We start from the raw sequence: 23,877 nt of genomic DNA on the forward strand, positions 1-23,877 counted from the left end.
TCTGTCTGGCTTTGTGGCTTCGTATGCAAATGTATTAAGAGTACTAAGTCACTTAAAGATTTCCATTTGGATAATTCTTGTCAAGACAAACTTAGCAGAATTCATATCAGTTATCTCACAGGTGACAGCAGATTCTTTAGGGTTTGTCAGATAGGCTATGGTCCTAAATGTTATGTATGCAACATAGCTGCGTATTATTTAAATAACATTAATATAATATATTATTATTAATATTATTTTTTCAGCATAAAAATACATTAACAGAGAAAATATAAGGAAAAAGGTAGATTAGAATTTTTATTTTTGACACTTTCAGTAGTTTTTGTTTTGAAAAAACAGGCAGAAGGGGAAAACTTTAGGTGGACACTGTCTAATAAGCTATACTTTCTCTATATTCAATATATATATTCAATATACATATATTGAATTGATTTGAATCCTTTAAAAGTAATATGCAGTGTAGCAAAGTCAGTTTTAATATTCCTGTTTATCTTAGTATAGTAAGTCTTCTTCAGCTTTAAAATATACATACACACACACACACACACACACACATATATAAAGTACCATCACATACTTTCTGGAAAAAAAAAGCTGTTAAAATAGTCGTAGCCTTTTAATGTTATTTACTTTCAATACTTTAAATTTTTGCAGCTACATGATTATCTTCTATGTTTAAAAGAAATTAAGGGAATTGCATCAGGTATTCACTAGATGGATGTCCTGCAACAAATATTCCTTATATTTATATTCCAGGAAATCAGTTTAGAATGATCTACACAAATGCACCACAAAGCCTGTTTATTTAGCAACTGCAGACAAGGTGAGCCCCCGCTTCAGTGAAATCCAGTGAGTGGTATGTATCCAGGAAATAAGAGAGGGAAGGCCTGTAAATTCTAAAACAGAAGATATTTTAAAATAACTAGCTGAGCGAAGACCTAGAGGGTTATGTTTTATCTCAAATTATTTGTAAACAACATTCTGTCTCAGAGCTTGGTATGGAGTTACTGAAAGAGCTGAATGTAAGCCAGACCAGGAAGATGTGAGATGAGTTTATAGGAAACAGACCCTGTTCACTCAGACTTCCTTAAACAAAGTTTGCTGACCGGGGTCACAGACCAACAAAGATAAAATAATGATAATCAAATAAATATTTCTGCTTGATATCAGTTGCTTACATGTTCCTGCTACATAAAAAAATTTAATGAAACAGTCTTTCATCTCAGTGTAAGTTTTTAAGCTAACACTTTGCCTTACTCTTTTGCAACAAAGATTTGCATCATGTGCAAATAATTAACAAAACCTGAATTTTACTTGGTGTCATAGGGGTTGTACTGCCAGGGATGCATTTGGAGTGTCCCCCTGCATGGTGATGGCTCGCTGTGCTACTTGCTGTAGCTGTCCTGTCCTGTGCCACTGTGCGGTGACACTGCCCCATCTCATGGGGTGGCGGTTGCTGAGGGGCTCCACACTTCTTCCTTCACCACTTTCTCAACCATGGAAAAAAACAGGGTGGAATCCTGTCTTGTGTCCTGGGAGGCTGAGTAGGACCAGAGAGGGACCAGAGAGCCCTGGTTGTGTGTTCCAGCCTCCCTGAGTGGAATATCATGAGATAAAGAGAGGACACTTCTCTGTCCTAATTTCAGAAGCCTCCTTGAAACAGTTTAATTTGAGCTGCTGAGGAAAAATCACAAGAATCCTTCTTAAAGGAAAATATTAGACAATCTACTCATAGTATAGCCTACCAGTTCATCTCATACAGGTTTTCAGTCAGTGCTTTATCTGTTGTAAAGTAACTATAAGTTCCATGAGACTTTATACAAAGCTTCCGAAACTGAACACGTAGAATGTTGTCCTGCTTTTCATTTCCATTACAGTTTACATTGAACAGAAAGGGCTGCACATCAATAAAAAGGTAGGCAACGATAACAGGAAAAAAAGTAGGAACCCTTTATTCTGCAAAGAGGTAGCGCTCTTTTCTCTCTGGTAGAGAAAGGAGCACAGTTATGAATCTTGTTCAGAGGTCTGGAGTGGTGGACCTTCCAAAGCACAGCTTATGTGAGTGCAAAGGAAATAAGTTACCCTTGTGTGGAGGTGGAAAAGAGAAAAGCTGATTGTTGGTCCATAACTATTGCACAATTGTAGCAGGGAAAGAATTTCTAAGCTGAACTGTAGCAGATAATGTAGCCTTTGGGGAGCAGAGGAAGGAGTTGAAGGGAAGTGAGCTTCCATCAAACTGGAGGCTCTCCATGTGCCAAGGGAATGAGGGGGCTCCAGTGACTTGGAGCTGCCCAGATATCAGGCGTGTGTAAGGTAATTTTTTTCATACTTGGCATTAACATAAGCTGATATTTTTAGAGAACAATGAAAGTAGCCTTGTCATATATTTGTCTCACATTTCAGGCAAGGAGTTGCGTATTCTCCCGTTTAATCATTTTTTTTTTTCTGTAGTATACTAGGCAGCCAAAACTAGTGATAGTGCAAGTAAAACAGAAGGGTTCCTGAAGTAAAATTTATTTGTTTTTCATCCCCCATGAAATATAACTCTCCACATCCAAAAAATGAAAAACAGTAAGGGATCTGTTCTCCCCTTTCTGTACATGTGTAACTCCATTTAACAGCAGCAAGATTATCACATGCCCTTTAACTCTCTGAATGCCTGCATGCTGCACACCATGAGCAGCCTAAATCTGAAGGAGGTGGATGCATGAATGCCATTAGGAAGTTGCCTTTTTAAAATTCTCACACTAGTCTTTTCTCTTGATATATATGTATTTTTTTTTTGTCAGAAATTCCCATGTATGGCTGTAGAAACTCTTTTTTTTTTTTTTTTTTTTTTAACTTTTTTGTAGAGAAGTTGGAGTTTAAGCAGAGCTTCTAGGAGGGGAGGAAGACAGGGAAGCTGCAAATGAATTGCATACAGGTGCAACTCCTAGCAGTGCTAATGCAGTGCAGAAACTAGCAGTGCAGAAACCATAGAGCACCTTTCAGTAAACTTTAGTAAACCTTCAGAGGTCAAAACAAAACACAGCCATGTTGTCAAACCAATTCTGGAGAGCTTTATGGTCACTCAGAGAAGGGTGCAACAGAGCTTAAAAGTATTGTAATTATTGATTTGCACTCTGTAGTAATTTGGGATCATGCATAGTTAGAAGTAGTAGGAGAATGTAAATATGAAATGAAGTCAGAATAAGAGTGCAAACACACTGCAAATTTATGCAGTAATCTGACTTTACACGTCAATATTTAAGTTTGCTCTCATATTCAACCAGGAAAGAAAAGAGAAACTTAAAGCCGAATTAACTTCTTACTACCAAATTTTGCCTCTGAAAGCAGATAATTTTTTTTGGCCTGGCTGCATGTTATTTTCCGTTTTCCTCTGCCTCCCACACGCTAATGACTTGCGCATGGAATTCTCTTACCCTATGAATATATTTTCTTTTTAAGCACAGTCTCCACAGAGGAGGAAAATGTGAATGTGAAAAGAAACTTGCCATCCTCAGAGAAGGTTAAAAATCTAGGAGTGTGTACAACTCAGTCCTAAAAGTCATTTTGTCAAGACATAATTTACAGAGGTTTGGTTGTATGGGCCTAATTCCGCATTTCCTTAAGATGAATACTTTTATACCTTCGGGTGTGTGATTTGTCAACACAGCTTTGTAGCCTGGTGGGCAATCAGAATTTGTCTTAGTGGACTGAAATGACCCAGAACAAACTTAGTACTTAATCTTCTTTATTGCTGAAATCAATAAGCAGATCCGAGTGCTGACAGTTCTTATGTAGGGAGTGAAAAGTAGAAGTGCCTGCTCCTTGAACCTCTGATGTTTTATGGGAAAGAAGTTCTGCTTTGTTATTTGACAAAGAACCTCTTATAATGCATAAATTAATATGAAGTATTTTCTTTGTGTTAATTTGAACAAGCAATGTGACAAGATTAATGGATCATATATAATGATTCAGATATCAGATATAAAGTTATCATCTGGAAGACAACGAAAAATACCTGTACAGTTGGGTGGGAACAGTGGGCTGTGGAAGACCCTGACAGTCCAGGTGAGATGCATGGTTGTGGCTGACCGTGCTGGCTTACAAGTTACTGTTCTGGAGACTCCCATCCTAAATAAGGGTTTAATCCCTTCCTTACATTAGTAGATCCTGAATATATTTACCAAGGTTGTCTTTGGTTTGGTTTTAGTTTGTTTTTTGTTTTTGTCTCTGGGTTTTATGATGTTTTTGAGGTAAGGAACATGCTCAAACTTTAAATTAGTTTTCCTAAAGTTGTATTTTTTTCTATCACACAACTACTACTTCCTGCAGTTTCATGTAATGTTTGTAACTATAACTTGTCCTGAAGAGAATGAAATGATCATTAAAATGAGAGCCTCTGAATGGCAAAAATTCTGGCCCAAAGCTACCCATAAGTGGAGTGGTTATAAGATTTAGAATAACCCTCAAGTTTTGTCCTATTTCTTTGTGAAACTGCCAAAGTACTTCTCTGGAGGGATATCCCTGAATGAAGAAGAAATACAAAATAACTGTGTGCGCAAAGCAATCATAAGACATAATGCAATTTATATCCATGGAAATTAATATCTTATGACAGACGTAGTGAAGAGAGTCGTTGTCAGAACTTGGCTCTTGAGCTACTTGCATATCTATGTGCCTATTTATAACATTTTTGTTTACTTGCTAGTGGAGAATAATCAGAAAAAGAAAGTTCTACTGAATTATGAGTACTGTCAAGTTTTGTATGAAAAGTATTAAAACTTTAAACAAAACAGTCTTCTAAATTCCTGTCCTTCTGGTCCCACAGTCTTATCTTGCTTTTACACTTTTGTTTAAACTGTTCTTTCCCTCTTTTTCTTTTTCAATTTGGAGTTAATTCAATAACCTAGTCTTTTTTTTTTTTTTTTTTTCTTTTTCCTTATTTTACTTATTTTTTTCATTTCTTGCAGATGTTAAAATGATGAAACCCTCTCTCCTTCTGGAGCAGCACACAGCAGCCATGACATCTCCTTTGGTCCTCCATGGAAGGTACGCTGTAGCCTGCTGCTAAACTGTTATGACATGTCTCTAGCAATCAGAAAGAAAAGCTGGGAAGAGCATGTGACCCAGTGGATGGGATTGGCTTTGGAGTCTGTGGAGTATAATACAGCATGTCGTCATGGACTCATAGCTGATAACTTGCAGACAACTATGGAAAAAGATGAGGTTTTGAGTGTGGACCGGAAAGAAAAATGTGCTTCGTTTCCAGAATGCTGCCACAGTGGAGAGACGATTGGCTTCCCTGCAAAGCAGCTTGGAAATGTTTCAAAGGAGGTGGATGAAAATGATAACCATGAAGATGAGGAGCATTTTCTGGAGGCCAGCACAGAAACTTTAGTCCATGTGTCTGATGATGATGATGACTATTCAACACTCAACCTGGATAGTGTTAACTACCACATCACTGCTGTTGGAAGGGAATCAGAAGCTGAAGAAAATAATTTAAATGGAGCAGGCTCCTTAACACAGATGGTACCAATGATGGAGGGTAACAAGGAAACTGAAGCATCTGGCATAATTGGGGATATTAGTAAGAAACCTAGTTGTGACATAGTTCCTAAAGAGGAGATGGAAGAAGATACTTGTGGCAGTATTGGAAAAAGCCTGGAGCTTTGTAATTATGAAGTCTTAAATGATGTAGTAAGTGTAGAGAAAGAAAATCTTTCTAATTCTCCAAATGTGAAAGAAATTATTATGCCTGGGAAACAGCTGCTTCATACTGCTGTAATTGCACAACAGCGCAGGAAATCTGATGCTTTTAAAGATGGGCTTGGAAAGTCTGAGTGTAATGTGGTGGAGAGTGGGATTTCTTCTGATTCTTGCACCAGCAGTGATAGACAACCATGTTCATCAGTGGAATCCAGTGACTGCCTTGTGCAGCCTTCTCCTTGCTCTCACATCCCGGCAGTGGAAAATGGTCTGGATGAAAGTGGTTTCAGAGAACCTCAAGCGGCCCCTGAAAACAAATGCCTTTCAAATGTCAGTTCAGCAGAAGATAGTCAGTGTTTACATTTAAGGAATCATTTGACCACACAAGAATATTCAGACAGTCAAGTGAAACTGCGCAAAAGAAAGGTAGGATGCTTGTAAACTGCAGAGGTTGTTTCTAATTTTTTTTCCCCCAGTTTCTTACAAACATGATTCTGTGACTTACTGATTGGAGATAAAATGTATTTTTCAGTCTTTTTATATTAACTTACCAGTTTTTTTCTTCAAATAGTTTTGAGAAAAATGTGGCTGTAGGATTGAGTTTCAGAAACTTTTAAAGTTTGAGAATAGCTGAGCTGTGAATTTGGAAATTCCTTTATATTCAACTCATTGTGTTTATATATATATATATATATGTTGCTCAAGGCTAAATGGATTAGCATCTTCAGTGGGTTTGGGTTTATTTTTATTTTTTCTGTTGCTATCAAGTATCATTAGCTGTTTTAGGAAAGAGATTGTGCCCAGAGGTTTTGAAATCTTACTCAAGAGGAACAGGGAAAAAAGTGGAACAAAACTGCAAGAGGAAAAAAAAAATATGGAAAAATTTTATAATAGTTCTTCAGTTTTAGGTCAGCCCTATGAACAAAAACAATTTCTGAGTTTGAAACAATGTAATTTTAATGCAAGTAGAGAGTTACCCTTTCTACACAAAGTAAGGAAGAGTGTAATTCCAAACTTTTAATGGCCAGATTCCCCAGCAATAAAACTCCCATTGGCTTTCGTGGAAGGAGTTTTGCTGGCTGTGACACTACAGGCTTCATCCTGAAGTCTGGCTTTCCCAGCTATTCTGCTAATTCTTCCTAATAACTAGTGTCTAATTGTTTACTTATCCTTGCCTTTTTTTCATTTGATATAATCCATTTTTGTCTGTTTTTTATAAATCTGTTTTCCATTAATTCTGGAGTTGTTTGTTGTTTTGTGTTTTGTTGTTGTTGTTTTTTAAATCAGTTGTAGTGTCTCGGTAGTTGTTTCACTGAACCATAAATCCTAGAGCACAAACTCACATATTCTAAAATACTGTATGCCAACACAGCATCCTGAGTAGCTGGTCCTTGCTCCCTGGCATAATCCCTTTACTAAAGTTAATAATCAAGTGATATGGTTTGAAACTGTGTGTAACTTTTGCAAAAGGCTTCAGAAGCTCTCAAAGACTCTTCCTTTAGCAGTTTATGCAATCACAGTTAATGTGGCAACTGTTTGACTGATCTTGCGGTAGCTATGACTCCAAGTTATAACTAAAAAACAGGATTAACCATATGATTAGCAGTACCAGAAATGCTAAACACCCATCTGTAAGTAAAATTTCAATTTTTATTTATTTTTTTATTAATTGATATGATATTTGAAAACTAGTTGATTATGATAACCATAGTCTCAACTGCTTTTTCTGCATCTCCTTTTTTACTAAGCACAGTTGCTTATATTGATACAAACATGTCATATTGTTAGCAAGATTAATTTTTATACTGTGGTTTCAAAACCTTATTTGAAAATGCAGATACAATTTATTTCTATTATGTACAATCACTGTGCAGTGACTCTGCCCACATTAGCTTTCAGTGTAATATAGACTTTGACTAGCTTTGATAGTGCTGGTTCCTATATATCTTCTTATTTCTTGTTTTGATGTCATGCACTCAGATTTTAAATGTAGGCTCAGAATTATATTTGAGGATACATTTGTTGTTTGCGTTTGTCATTAAATACTTTAATAGTGAGAAAAACTCAGAGAGCAAGTGAGCATAGAAAGAAGCAAAAAGAACCAGTTGCTTCAGGGAAGGTTGAGAGTTACATGGCTGTAGCAACTGTGAAGCCATGTTTGTAGTCAAGGGGGACAAATTCAGAAGGAGCAGATCTGAAGGAGTCACTTCGTAACATTTCAGTTTAAACTCAACTGACAACTGCTTGGCAAAAGGGGAGAGAGATCTGTTGCATCTGGTATTATTTATCTCGAAGCTTTCAGGACTCTTCTACAAACAATGTTCCTGCTTGTGGGATTTTATCACTTCTATTTAATCATTTGCTATTTTACAAAAGGCTGTCTGTGTTGGTTATAATCTGTAATGAAAAATGTGCCCATGTTTACAAACTTTCCCTGAAAGCCGCTTTTATAACTTTAACAAAACATTAAAAAAACAACAGACTGGAAACTGAATCCATCCGTAAAAGTCAAGTATTTGCTTTGCAGTGACAGGAAGACCTAAGGAATTGGGAATGGTATATAAAACCTTTTCTCTCAAGGTCAGCAGTTCACACAGTGCAGTCAAGGCCTAAAACACACCACTGTCTGATTAATGCTCAGTGTCAATTATGGTTGCACATAAATATGTGCTCATAAAGGTCAGAATACTGGAAGAGGCAAATGGAGATGAATTGCTAAAGGTATTGGGGCACCCACACCTCAAGGTGTGGTCCCTGGGGACCTAAGTGCTGAATTTAGGTACTTTGATGACAGCTAAGATCTTAGGACCTCTGCATTGACATCACTCTGCTCTTGCTGGTACTAAATTCTTCTGAAAACCTGTTCCTCGTTAACATATTTTAAACTGCATTTAATTGTGGCAACAGTGCATGACCTCTCCTCTTATCTTGAGATCTGCTGCCTTCAAACTGAAGCTGAGGTGAGACAGTGTGAATCTGTTGTGCTCACTCTGCAGATGAATGTAGGTTTGGGGGCTTAAGGGCTTAAGTTTAGCATCTTTGACCAACACTAGCTCCATTTCAGTAAATTGGTTTAGTCATGATGGATGTACTGACACTGTGGATGCTTTTTGCAGTAAGGTCCAGCTGTTACAGCATTCTTTGCTCCTTCAAGTCACCAGAGTTCAAATGGTTGAGGCACAGTGCTCTCTTCTCCTTTGCTTTTGGAGAAAGACTTCTTAAGCTTCAGAAGCAGGAAGGACCTGAATTTAATTATGATAAATTAATGTTGTTAAGTCTAAGTGAAAAATCCCACAGTAATCTAACTTTCCTTTGATTTTTTTTTTTGTGTTGATTAAAAGTCAATTCTGTTTATCTACAACATAAAGCTGATTGTTATTAATGACAGAGAAGCAAAAGCATAGATGGATTTATTAAATGTGGTTACACCAACTAATCCCTAGTGTATGCTGTCCTGGATTATATAAATTTTAGATTTAAAGCAATGGCAATTGTACATTCTGATTTTCAAAAATTTGAATAGTCTTTGGAATGAATGAGCTCTAATGTTTTTAGCTCAGGGGAATACCGATAGCTCACATGTATGTTCATGTGTATAGTGCAATGGAGGTTTTAGTGAACAACTTTATGCAAAACCACAAAGTATTGATTATTTATTCTCAAGGGCACACCATGAAAAGGAGAAAGTTTAGTTACTATAGGTTGATTGTAAAATGGAAAAAAATAGCTATTACCCTGTAAATAGCTTTGCAATTTTTTCCTTGTGCTGTTTTACACTTTCTCCAAGCTGCTTGTTTCATCAAGATTAGCAATAGGCAGCAAAATCCCTGTTGGGGACTACTGAGTAGGTGCACAAGTGCACCAGAACTGTAACATGTTAGCTAAAATTGTTTTTCAACACAAAATAGCAAAGCGGGCTAAGGCACACAGTTAAGAACCTCTCCTATGAAGAGGTACACACAATTAAGAACAGTTTACTGAAAATCTGTAATTCATTGCAATAATTTAATTCATTTCAGTCTCCCATATTTTGTGTTCCATACTGTAATCATATAAAAATATATAAATTTGCTGCTTTGAAAGCAGCCTTTTCCTCAGGCATCTCAAATCAATGTTCTTCTGCAGTGTTTAATAACGTTGTTATTTTCATAAACCTGTGGAAGAAACAAAGAAAGACAATATTTTTTGAGAACTCCATAGAAAGAGCTTTCAAGTAGATCTTCTAATAATAGGCTCTCTAGGACTTTTAAGTCAAGTCTAAGATAGTTCAGATAAACTTTGGATCAGAGGATGAACTTTTGGTGGCTTATCTAAATTAAGTATTAATTTTGAAACTTTTGGGGTTCTCTTCTAATATGACATTTCTGTTTTATTATGGAGATACTTGAGCATCTTCATCACCCAAGTGGTAAAGAGTGGTAATAAATTTTTATAAGATTAATGGTGATAAAGTGCTGGCTGCACTTCAGCAGTGAAATTAGAAATCAATATATAGTTGATTTCAGGAAATGTTATGGATTTATTGTGCCTGATTTGAAATTTGTTATGTCATCTCCATTCCTTCAAAGAAAAGATATAGCCTGGGATATTGCTTCAAGGAGAGCTAATTCAGGTATCAAAATAATTGGAGTATATTTGATGAGTTTTTTGTCAATTTCTCTTCATGTGCAATCTCAGACTGGATTGAAGTTCACAAAGAGATTTTGCTTATGTGACACTGAAAAAGAAATGTAGTAACCAAACTTTTCAGTGTATGAATCCCTCATTGCTCTTTTATGGAATTTCTACATTTAGTGTTATCTACTAATAACTCTTTTTGGTGCCCTGCTTAGAAGCTTTCTGGTTTCAAACAGTTTATATGATCTCTAAGTCATCCCAAAAAGACTGGAGAGTGTAACAATTAGGGCTATTTCCTAATGCTCGCTATTATTGTTACTATTTTAAGCCATGTATCTAGATTAAATGCTATGTGTTCTGCAAAGGATGCTTAAAAACACAGCCAATATCAGCCAGTATCAACAAGATGTAAATTATCTTTAAAGAAAAGATAATAAAGTAAATGAAGAAAGAAACCTAGGTAGAAAGGTAGCAACCCATTTCTGTATAGCTGTGCCTCTTCCCTACACTAAAACTTTGTGGTTCTTAAAGTGAGGTTTATCGTTTTCTGCACTGATGCTATAAAGTTTGTTCCATTATTACATCAATTACTATTATTTTAATGTGAAAACAAATTTGCTTATGTAAGTTCAGTTATTTCCATCCATCCACTTGAATATTCGTCTTTGTCCATGAGATGTGAAGGCTGATTCTTTCGTTATAATCTGTAATATATTCTGTATTACAAGGTTAAAACTATGTTATTTAAGTGAGTTAAAAAGTTAGTTTCTTCCACAAGCTTCTGCTTGTATCACCCTGTAAGCTGACTCCAGAGGAGTCTTACATAGCCTTACCTGCTAGCTTCATTGTCCCAGCAAGGTTCCTGGGAGAGAGGTGGTAGGAATGCTTCCAAGAAAAAAATCATAAAAGAGCTACCTATTTTACTGCTGTGATTTTCTTACAAACTTTTTCACTGCTGTCTCTACTATTCATAGCATGTGATCCTTTTCCGTTGAGTATTCAGTTGTCAGCACTAGATTCTTCTTGAAAAAATAATGTGAACCTGTTGTGAGAAACTGTATCCAACATTTTTAGATCGATTTCGTATTTTATTGCCACAAAAATGCCAGGCATTGGGTTTCCAGACCTGTCACAAGTATACTTTGGTATCTTAATCCCTGCTTACCTCAATCCTGTCTTTGCTTACTGGTATAATCTAAATTAAAAATTAAAAAACTATTTTATTAATAATAAGCTGGAATAATTTAATTTAAATTTCCATTTTCATACCAGTCTTCAATTTATTTTTTTTTTTTAATTTAACTTAGCTCTTAGTGTATTTCTGTATAGAAACTGGTTAAGTAGGGATCCAGACTAAATTATTAGTACATAGCTATTTTTGGCAGATGTGGGCTTGTTAGGGATACACCCTTGTTAGGGTTGCATTGTAACAGTAACTTGTGTCAGCCTAGGAAAGACACGCACAGATGATAAAAATACAAACATAAATGAAATGAATATGCAGGAACACAATTAAAAATGAGAATATAATTTATATGCTATAGCTTGACTTGACCATATGGAATTGAATTTACCTTATCATTAGATTTAGTTTGCAAATGTGGTTCAGCTAGAGCAAGATGACAGCTGTAAAGGTTAGTGATTTCCAAAGTCAAAGTCAATAATTTTTACTTCCATCTTTGCAAAAAAAAAAAAAAAAAAAAAAAAAAAAAAAAAAAGTGTAAATGCATTATTTTTTCACAGTTTTTCTCAGAAAGTATTTTTTAATAATTCTCTTGCAAATATTCTAGTGGAGCAATCCAACAAGCAGCACATGATCTCCTATGTTCTCCACTTATGATGACAATTAGAAATTCTGAAAATGTGGATAACAATGGTCATAACAGACCAAGGCTCTACAGGTTAAATCCAGACATTAAAAAAGTATTAATGTATGTCAGTGGAACTGCTGTGTTTTTTGGATGCGTTTAAGTGCCTTGCTGAACTTGGGTGTTGTAGTAATTTGTAACCTTAGAGACCACAGAAGCTAGTAACTTTAGAAGTATCTATCGCAGCAAAATTACTTTCTAATTATGGTTCTTTGACTGTATTTCCTGTATAATTCAGATGTACTCTTATGCCAGAATAGATTTGTTTTCATACATGGAGATGAATAATATAATCTTGGCATCTAACGAATGTTTTTTCTGAGTTTTGTGAAGGACAGTGGAAAATACAAATTGTGTAAATCTGGAATCTCTGTTAAAAAATGGTCATTCAAACAATGGAAATTTTTTTTCTCATGTAAGGAATCTGAATTTGCTTTTGTTCCACTTCCACATCTCTTTTCATTTTCAGATGTACTTTCTAAAGGTTTTAGGAAATAGTATACATCTGTTTTTCCAAAGGCATAATGATAATATGAGTGCTATCAAAAACTGATGAGAGATCTGAAGCCGCAACAGCTTTTGAAAGGCTAGTTGTAAGCCACGTGTCTCAGATCTACAGTCTGTAGTATTAGTACAGTGGGCAACTGAAATCAAGTTACTTTACCACAAAGAATTTGCTGTATTTGCACATCGCTACTAAATGGTCATAATTTTCAAGGCATCAGGAAGAATCTGGCAAGAGCTACAAGTAAAGCAAAATGAATAGTATGATTTCTTTAAAAACAAAACAAACTTAAACCATCTTGGCTGTCATTAATATTTCTCTTTTCTGCATTGAAAGTTACTTCCTAAATTTTATTAATAATAAAGATATAGCATAAAAGTCAACTAAAACTGTTGGATTGTATTTTTTTTAATTATGCATATTGTCTATGGTAATTAGTGGAAAGTGGTGTTCGTAAAGCATTTCTGTTAATTGGATTGGATGACCATGAATTTTCTCTGTTGCTCTGAGGAAAATATGTATCTTAAATATTATCTCCATCTGGGAAGCTGAAGAATGCTTTCCCACAGACTTCCTTTGTGTTTGGACTGAAGTATGATGTATTTCAAACAATCTGAAAAGTATTTAAAACAAGCTCAGTACAGGATGGGATGATTGCCAGGCCATTACAGTATAACCTTTATGCAAATTTTACTTTTGACACATTTTTGTGACAGTGTTCAGCAATAAATTTTAGAGGCTGCCAGCGTTGTCTAGACTGCAAACCAAAAGACTGTTGCACATCAAGTTATGCATTAGTTGGATTTCAGCTACCTAAAATGGTCATGAAAGTATTTGTATTTATATATGGTTCATAGTCACACAAGATCACTCCACCAAAGTGATATTAGACACCTCTAGGGATTAATGCAGAGAGCTTTAGTTTCATGCAGTAATACTCAGAAATTTCCAATCTTGTCTGGGTTCGAAATAATTCAATGAAAACTTGGGAAAAAAAAATGTTGTTTTAAAAATTAATTTTTAAGAAGTTGTGATTGGTAAAGGGCAATTATTTGCTGTATGTAGACTTTAAGTTGCCAGTTTGAAGCCATGATAAATAAATGGACCAATGACCGACTGCCTAAAATGGCATGAGAATAGCAATTAACACCACATTTTTGAGGGAACTAAGCTAAGAAATGAGAAAGGAATGTGCATAGTAGACAAAAATAAATGTATAGCTTCCGGAAACATGAAGCAGAATTAAACCACTTGGGCAAAGCCTTCTGGATTACATGGGGCATCACCACCGTCCACAATACATTTTTCCATTGGTAAAAGCAAAATATATAAGAAAAGGAGTTTGCTTCCTGGAACTGTTCATCCTTCCTTTTCACCACCACAATGTTCATTTTGAATTAACAACTGAGGGAGAACGGAGATCTGAGAGGCATATGGAGATCAGCTTCCATCAAAACCCAGGCAGTGGAGCAGTAACCTGCAAAGTCAGTATCAGAGCACTCCCTCCTGTCTGTACTAGTAAGCCTTTGAAGCTGTAGCAAGAGCAGAGCAGCTTTTTCAGCACACCCATCTGTTGCAGACATGCCCTGCGCTAAAACCAAAAGCTTCTCTGTTAGCAGTGCTGTGCCTGGGGAGGGGGCAGAGAAGAGCAGCCCTGGGAGCTGAGGCTTTGCAGCAATGGCATCTTTGCCACTGCTATTGAGGAGTATTTGGCCACATTAGTATGGTGGTGGGTAAGTCCACAGGCATCTGACCAATTCCAGTAACTAAAAGCAAAGAAAGCAATGAAGCCCCCATGGGTTGAACTGCAGCAGGGTGGGAGCAATCTGCAAAATGTTTTCTGCAGGTTTTCTTATGCGCACTTCCCACCTTGGTAGTACCTTTGATCAAAAGCTACCTAAAAATGTATTGTTCATGCTCGCGTCATTCTACCACACTCTCTCTCTCTTAATGATGCTGTAGGAGGTTTGTGGAGACTAGGGGGTCTATGCCACAGATAGGGTGTATTGAACATTTCACGAAATGAAACAATACTGTTTCTGCTGCCAAAACACATTCCAGGCTCTGAAGGATATGGCCTAAAATGGTTATGAATTCAAATTCAGAGGGATATTCTTTCTCCTTGGGAAAAAAAAAAAAATGTGAGCAGCAATACAGCTTTCTGTATGTATGCATGACTGTGTGCGTGTGCTGGGGTAAATGTATGACAAATGTAAACCAGATCCATGGTCTCCTTCATAAGTCTCTCTTAGCTGTTGTCTCGTGCTTTTACAACAGTAGAACACAAGGAACTTGACTTATACACACTGAATTAATGAAAAATTGGCTCACTGTACTGTGAGGATGTCCTTCAATAATGTGCCCTGTTACAGCAATAACTTTCATATCTTAAGTTTCACATTGTTTTTGCAGTCTCACTTTACGTAAGAGTTAGAATAGCAAATGCAACACGTAAAATATTTATGTTAAATTGAAGTTTGTTTATCCTTTCCCGTGGGATGCCTCCTTCCCAAACATTTTTGCACATAGCAGATTCAATTAAACAAAGGTTCCTATTTGGATATCCTGTGTCTTACTCATTTGGGTAGCTTTTTTTAGCCTAAAATATATTATCTAATATATCTACTTTAATAATAATAACAAAACCTTTAAGGAGCTGATTCTGTTGTTTTACTGCAAGTTTTAATCTCTTGGCTGGTATTATCTATCATTCTCCTTAAAAAAGTTTACACACACTGATGATATCATGGACATTGATATGTGTGAATCATGGCTGTATGGTATGAGGGCATGAAATACATGAAAAATCAGCAGTGCTAAAGCTTGTGCAGCACATAACTTTGAATATATTTTGGAACAAAAATTGACATCTGTAATAAAAATGAAAGAGCATGGCCACAACCAAAAATTTGGGAATGTAAACTAAGCTACTTTCCTACACCCAGATTTTCTGAAACCATCCACTTTTCTTCTGCTAAATGCCAAGCTGTATTTATCTCACGCAAATTTGGACTTGATGATCCTTATGGGTCCCTTCCAACTCGGGATATTCTATATTCTATGAAATTTCGTGGTAACTGTATGCATACATCACACCTCACTGCATCCACTGAATTCATTCCAGCACTATAAACTCACCTATTTACAAAAATTCCCTACCGCTTGATAGATAGTGACAAGCTGTTGTGGTAGATGAAGATAGTATCCTGTTCAAGCTTTGCAATTATATAGGAAGAAATGACAAGGGAGTGGAGAAGAGAAGAAATAGGACAAACAGGACAGAAATACTGAGAGACTGTAGGGGAATCAGCTTTAATCAGATTCTGAAGAAAAACATATATTCCTGAATCCTGCTGTCTTGGGGATAGTAACAAAAGCCTAAGATTATAATGTCAATTAATTTTTTTTCTAGGTCATCCACACTTTCAGTCAGACAAAAATGTTATTCTTTATCTTATCTGTACTCTTCTTGTCAGCATGTTAAGATCACTAATTCTTCCCTTTCACTCCTGCCTTTTCAGAAACTCTTTGATTTATTTTTTTCTTCATTTCACACCTTCATCTCTGTGTGGCAGTATTAAACTTATAGAGCTTGTTTCTCCTCATGTATGTAAATGAAAGATCACTCAGTGACTTGAGAATACTTTGTATTTTTCTCCTCGTGAGCATGATCATTTCATAGGGTTTCATTGCAGACTTAAGGCAGCAGCAACAGTCATAGAGCCCCGTGAACAGGTTAGGGAAGGAATATAAGTTTGCTGGAAGAAAAGATGAGCAACTTCCATGACTTGTACTCCACCTTGATGGATAGAGCTATTTCAGACATCATTAAGAGTAAGATTCGTAGTACCTTTGCCCAGCCATCATTTTAACATTTGGGTCAAATCTCTACCCAAATCCTCTTATGAGGCTGTCTAAGATGATCTGACACACACACCAAAAAAAAAAAAAAAAAAGTGTCTTCTAACAACTTCATCAGCAGGGATAGCCTGTAGTTTCTTGGTCCCTAGTTTTGGACTAGTCCTTTCCATTACACTTAGTGACAGCTTGCACCCCAAGAAAACACTTCCTGAGGGATAACCTTTCCACGTCAACAGCATTGCCTCATGAAGTGTAATGATGAAGATTTAAATGTCAGCAGGGATGATTGCCTTAGGATTTAAATAAAAGTTTCTTATTTTCTAACCACAGCATTCAGCAGGAGTGTGTTTACCAGCAGCAAAGCATAGTTGCAGAGCTTTGATCTTTACTTTGAAACATCTTTTAAAGTGTAAAGAAAACTCATCTATGCTGAGAACGGCATTAGAGGCTATTTCTGGAGGTTATATTCTGGAGAATCACCAGGATTCTGAAGGTGAAAGGACACTTCTGCAGTTCTCTCAACAAGTCCCTGGGAAAGTTAAAAATAAGTCTTGCTGTTTAAAAAAAAAATAAAAAAATAAAAAAATTGGCACTTGTTATTTGAGAAAATTTCTTTATTCCAGGAACTGCCTCATGTAGCAGAAATTTATTTACCATCTGTGTAGACTTGAAAAATTTTCCATCTTACCAGATACACAACTGAAATAGAAACAGATTTTCTGTCCCTATGCTTTCCACCGACCTCTGCTTTAAGAGAGTGTCGTTTTGAAATCTTAAGGCATTTTTGTGTTGACCGATGTGGGATAGTGCAATTATAGCCAATCTGTCAAACCCTGAAGTTCTGCTGGTGACCTCAAGGGAAGTCACCTTACTGTTGCTAAAGCACGTCATTTGGGGGAGGGAGAGGAGGAGTTTGCAGAGCCAGTAGCTGAAAATATGTTCTTGTTTTAATTACTGTTACAGCTGTTTTAATTGCTGTTACATTACTGACTTCTAATCAAAAAACAGTCATTTGAGAAACAAATTTTTTTCATTTGGGTACAGATGTACTTCCTTAATTTCAGAGCTCTGCAACTGCAGGGGGAGGGAAAAAAAGGATTAAAACAATAATTGCTGAATCTAGAAGTAACTTGTCCTTTAAAATGCAGAGCAACCTGTCTGTACCTCTGCATATCACTCTTGAGTGCTCACATGAATACTCAGGCCAGAAATGACCACAAGCAATTCCTAAGGGAGAGGAGTGGAAAAAAAAGTCACTGAGGAGCAGATATCAGAATAGGCAACTGTAACTTTTGTTTGCAATTCCTGCTTTTTTTTTTTTTTTCTTTTTTTTTTTCAGTTATTCTGTGAGTACATTTTACTTCAGTGTTTATACATGCTGGTGATTCTCAAGGACCTCAGTGGCTGATTGTAATTTGAGGCTGAGATGTCTTTTGATCTCATCTACTGAAATAATACTTGTGAGGAACAAGCTTGGTGTGAAAGGCAGGTGTCAAAACTTCCTCTTTGAAGTCCGGTGTGTTGATTTGATAAAGTATGAACTATCTGTCATTATTATCACATTTTTTTTTATGCCTTATCTATTTTTACTGTCCTCAGTGTTCATTAGGGCTGGCTGATTGGTCCATCACAGATGCTTTTGCTCTCATTATTCTGAGCCTTTGAACTAGTAAAATTATATGAGATATGATATTGCTTTAACTGCAAGTATTTATTACCCAAACCTTTATTCCAACAATTTTGATCTATATTTTAAACTACACTCTCTTTTTTGGACTTAGTTATAGCATTACTACTTGACTACTCGTGGTTAGGTAAGATATGTTATATTTAAGTAAATTTATCATATAATGGTTAAAATGAACACGTGTGAATTGTAAGCCATTCGATGTTCTTTCCTGTTGCTTATAAGTAACCTATCATCCCATAATGAGGAAACTCGAACTTATATTCTCAGCATGCAATGGCATGTATTACTCAACAACCTCAGTGGTAAAATGTGAGTTGCGGTTCCTAAAGTTTTTCTCATTGTTTTCAGTTAGGTTTGTGCTAGTGGGTTAGGGCACGTACCTATTGTAGTGTTTTATACTGGGCCAGGAGCATGTTTTTGAAGTGAGTTTACTGATTGATGTGATAGAAAGTGTGATAGGCGATGTTGTGGAGCCTGCTCAGAACATGCAAACTGGATTCCTTTTGGTGGTCCACTTTAGTATCTTGCATTAGCTTCGTGGCTGAGTTGACTGATGGTAATGCAGTGCTCCACAAAGAAAAAGATGTATTTTAAGATGGCCATTAGCCAGGGAAAATTCTTCAGATATTAGAAAAAAAAAAAAAAGGATCTCAAAGGGTAGCAGATACACATCTGCACAGTGCAGCAGGTATAGGTTTAAAGAAGGAAATGTGAAACCCCTGCTCTGTTCTTAGTACTGGTCACAGCATCATACACCCGCCATTTGCAGTATGAGGGTACTGCAAAGCTTTCCAGTCTCTCCTCCATTCCTGGCAAAACTGGCTGCAAAACATGTAGCTGTTATGACTGGACAAAGTTAACTACCAACAAATCTTCTCAAGACAGATTTTTAAAAGAGGTCAGTATGCTGCAGTTTCCTTTTAGATGCCTCTGATAAATACTCCCTGGTAGAAAAATATGGGTTTGTGACTCAAGATTAAAATTTAGCCCCTAAGCGAACTTAGCAGTCTCTTGAGGTTTTTATACTACAGTTTTTGTTTCAGCTGTCTGAAATGCATCAGATCCAATGTAAAAGTAGAGAAAAATATTTTCCCCCTGTGCTTGTGCTTTCTAGTTCTCTTGCTAATTCCCAGTAGTCTTGTGGTAATTTGTTCATTCTGTTAGCCAGCTGTTCAGCTCTCCATGAATGCATCCTCCTGATGTGCATTTCCCAGAGTTTTACAAGTCAGTGTCCTATTGCACTTCAACATAAAACATTGTCAAAAACAAAACTATATACTGCAGATGATCTAGACAGGGAGCATAATGCAAGCATAATCAAACTCAGTCTGAAGAAGTGATGAGTGAGAAAGGAATGAGCATTACATAGTGTAAATACTTAATTGATTTTAATAGGTCTGAAGTGGAAATAGAGAGCCTAGGTCTTATATACTAGCTTTCTTTTACTTTCTTAATTACTGCCTGTAGGAGAAGGGAGCTATTTGCTCATCTATTACTATTCTGTAGGCCCTTGATAGTAGGACTCTACCAAAAGGTAGTTAGTATCCCCCACCGTTGCCATAAAGATTAGCTCCAGTCTTTGGTAAGGACAGAATTGTGCGCTACAAAGTTCTGGTTTGGTTGTACAAGGGAAAGAGAAAGTGTGTGAGCAGACTGAAACAGAAATAGCTAATTTGTTCCCTAATACTCATGGAACACATTTTTCACCAAAAATGGCTTGTGGGATTACTAAACACTAAGAGTTAAGGGAGCTGAAAACAGGGATGGTTTTACTCCTGGTATTACCCCAGGATCTTCAAGACAAAAGAGAAATTCAACAGTTAGAGTTCATTGCACTCTCCTGGTTATCTCAAGGCTTTTGTATTTATTTTTTTTTTTTTGGTATCAAATATGCAAAGGAAATACTTGTATACGCAGTTTTATTTTAAGACTCTTTTTTATTGTGAGCCCTAACATTTGATTCAGTGGTATACAGTGCTTGGATTCAATTTGAAATATAATTCCTTACAGACGGGGGGGAAGAGGGAAGGAACTCTGGTGTATAGAATTGTGTAATGGTAAGTATGGTTTATAGTGGATATTTTGGATCTGGGCCATTTATCTAGTTAGGATGCTCTTTTATTTAACATTGTCAAAGATTTACACCCAGGTCATAATGCCAGCAAGCACAGCAATGTGGTCTGTGACTTAACCCAATAATGCTCAAGGATCCTCCATGTGTCAGGAGGAATGTCTGGCATCTACTTCATTACCTTGTCGGTCATGAATGGTTCCCATTACTCCATGACCAATGGTGAGATTTGTCTTCTCTACCATGACGAAAGCATAAAATCTTCTCTCTTTCTCTGGGAGCCTCCATGTTGTATGCATATGTATTATATGGCATTGGTTTTGATCATTTTTGGCAGCGTGTGGAACAGTTGCTTTGTGATTATATCACTTTGCATGCTCTGTAGGGAAATAAGATAAGCATTCATTTGTTCTAGTTCAGTCTGTCCTCTAGAAATGATCTCCATCTGCATCTTACTTTTGTCTTTTAAAAGGCAGTAGGAGAGTTTCTAGAAATATTCATTATAGAAGCTTTTTGTTAAAAAAAAAAAAAAAAAAAAAAAAAAATATTTCATTTTTATCACATAATGTCCAGTAAACATCCTACCTTGTTGATTTGTTGTTTAGAGAGATTCTAGCTCAAACTCAGCACACCGGGAGAAGAATTACTGATAGCAACATCAGTGCAAGCATAAATAAATCAAAGCAGAGAAGTCCTGTTATTTATTCTGAATCAAAGGTGCTGGTGTGTTAGGGCTGGAGAGTTCTCTGAATTCCAATACATCTTTAAATCCTGAGGGTATACCATGTAGTCAAAATGAGCATTTATGTGTATTTTCACTTATGACAGTAAAATTCTATTAATTACATAACTTATAAAAGTATTATCCCAGTCATAATAAATTAATGCATATAATAATATAATAAGTCAAAAAATAGAAAAAGTATTTGGCCATATCATTGGTATTTTTGTGAACTGTGCCTATTTTTGTATTTTGGTATTTTTGTAGCCTGTGACTGACCTTTGGTAGCCAGAAATTTTGAACTCTCAGGAAAATCTGTTAATAAATAACCATTTTGTTTGCTTGTTTGTTTTTGTTTTGTTTGTTTTTAAATTAAAAGCTTCCTCTGGAATAAAATAGTAGTGTTCCTATCAGGACGTTATCTTTTAGGAGTGTTCTGATTACTTCTGCCAGATATTTTAAGGAAGTTGTCTTGGTAGTCACCAGAGCCTTCCACATTTCCTTGTTTCCTAGCATGTAAGAAAAGATGCTTTCTCATTAGTGATGGAGATATTTTTGCTGAGCTGTATCCACTGACAAATGAACTGTCTCACCTGGGACAGATTATGGTCAATCCTGTGGGGAGGCAGAAGCAGCAAAAGGGCTGGGTATTTTGGCTAGGAGGAGATAGAAAAATAACAAATCTGGAAAGTTGCTTATTTATCTTTCACTTACTGCTGTGCCCTCCCTATCCATAACCATGGAAGTTACACAGAAGAATCCTATTTTTTGTTACCTGCTGCACTCATTGTGCATGACAATTGCCCTATCACCTGTTCATAAAAACATTGAAAGTGTTTAGTGACTATGTGAAAATATACTCCTAGCAGGCCAGAGAAAAATTCCCAACAAGAAAGAGACCTCTAATATTAACATTTCACTTAAAAGAACCGTGTTATGGGAGCCAGCACTCCTACAATTAGGCAGTCTCTGCTAAATTATGCTGCAGTGGAATTTACTAACCGGAAAGATAATGCTTTTTCCTTGAAAGAAAAACTCAAAAGATTTGATAATTAGCCCTCAGAGGAGTCCATTGGTTATTTCACAGCTGTGGAAAAAACAGTAGAGACCTTATTTATTGACCTAGCTATCTGATAAATCGGGAAGAGATCAGTGTCATGGAATCTTTTTGAACAGACCACCTCCTGACACTGGGAAAGATCCAGATGAGGTCAAAACCCTCAGCTTCCTGTCTCAGACAGGAAAAGGGGGAAAAAAATCTGATAAACATAAAACTACACAGAGCTGCTTTGGAATTCTCTGGAGATGAAGAGAGGTGGGGGCAGAACATTTAAAAAACAAACAAAACAAAAAAAAAAAAAAAACACTTGTTAAATTTATCAAGACAGTACATGCATTCAACAAATATCAAGAAAACTCTCATTTACATTTTTCCAGTTTGATTACACTGTCAGAACTGAGACTGAAACATGAGAACCAGTAATGCAGCATCCCCCACAGGCACGGTCATAGTGAACACAGTTCTTACCCCACTAACCAGAGCATTCAATACACTTCCAAATGTTATCACGCCAGGGATGCATCAGAGAAGGTGGCCAGCGCTGTTGCTTAGCTTCAAATCCTGCTTTTAGCCTTACGAGAAACACTTATCCTGCCTATCATTTTCAAATCCTTAAAATGGAATTAAAACCATTTTCCATTGTCACAGAGCACTGAGTGGTTAAATATAAGACGCACAGAAAACATTGTAGTAATAGGAGACATAAAATTATCTGAGATACATTGGTAGAATTTCCTTAGAAGTTTTGAAAGCTAATTTTCAGTGTTGCAGTATTGCTTCTGCTTGTTGTACTCCCTTATATGAAGTATGATGATACTCATCATACTTTAGATGAATTTCTGATGCTTTAAAAGTCCCACACAAAATAACCTGTAGGTGTGCTCTTACACATTTGCATGTGCTTCCTGAGGTCTCTAAACAGAAGTTTGAGGAAAATACATTGCAATTTTCCCAATGCCTTTTTCTGCAGTTCTTCTCTGTAAGCAAACGTTCCTCTCAGCTCTCTATTCGTCTCTTTTCTTTTCAGGAATTTAATAGCCTTTTCTGATAGTATGTACATATCAATACGACTATTGAACTTAATTGCACATTTAGAGACATTTATCCTCCTAGGCATAAACATCTCTAGTGGCAGCAGAGTCTAGCATGAATGAAGTTAGAACCATTCCTTTAAAACAGGAAAATAAGCCTTGGAAAACAGAAAAAGAAACTCTTGGAATGAAAAAGCCTCTCCTGTGTGTGCTTGTCCTGGACGATACACACAGCAGATGGACAGAAATCACCTAGTTGAAATCCTAATTTTGTTGCTAGCAAACTCCTGATTACTTAAAAAGGCCTCAGATTTCATCTACAGTCATCTAGTAATCTTGCTTGATGATAAGCTCTATTATCTCATTATTTATTTATTTTTTTAAAATGAAGAGGAGCCAAATGGTATTTTGCATGTGTTAATAAACACACTTAGTGAAACAGACATATTGGCATTTGTATCCCGTTGATGTGAATCAGAGGAAGCAGGATTTAACTCAAATAACAGTGGAACTAAAGTTTATAAATATTTTATTGAAAATTGTAGTTATGCATTTATCTTTCTTCAGTGTGTAGACAGACGTGTTTGATAACAATGACGTTTATTTTAACATTAAATTGCAATACAGTGAGAAATATTTTGAGATTCCACATGCCTTGTTCTTCAAACCCAGCAATCCCTGGTCTAGGACTGTTGCTATAATTTGTCCAAATGTTCCTCAGGTCTGCAGTGTTCTTACTGTCGTTCTTCCTTGGGGAGG

At 36.4% G+C, this 23,877-nt stretch overlaps 1 protein-coding gene across 1 annotated transcript in view; it reads left to right on the forward strand.

Moving 5' to 3' along the window:
- DLC1 (DLC1 Rho GTPase activating protein) overlaps window positions 1-23,877 on the forward strand; it is a 224,264-nt gene that overhangs the window by 9,129 nt on the left and 191,258 nt on the right. Inside the window, exon 2 of the mRNA XM_082759726.1 lies at window positions 4,956-6,120. Coding sequence (XP_082615852.1) covers window positions 5,068-6,120 — 1,053 coding nt within the window. The 5' untranslated portion in view covers window positions 4,956-5,067. The remainder of the gene's footprint in view (window positions 1-4,955; window positions 6,121-23,877) is intronic.

The sequence above is a fragment of the Aythya marila genome (genome assembly GCF_965140915.1).
Source record: "Aythya marila genome assembly, chromosome: 4".
NCBI lineage: Eukaryota > Metazoa > Chordata > Aves > Anseriformes > Anatidae > Aythya > Aythya marila.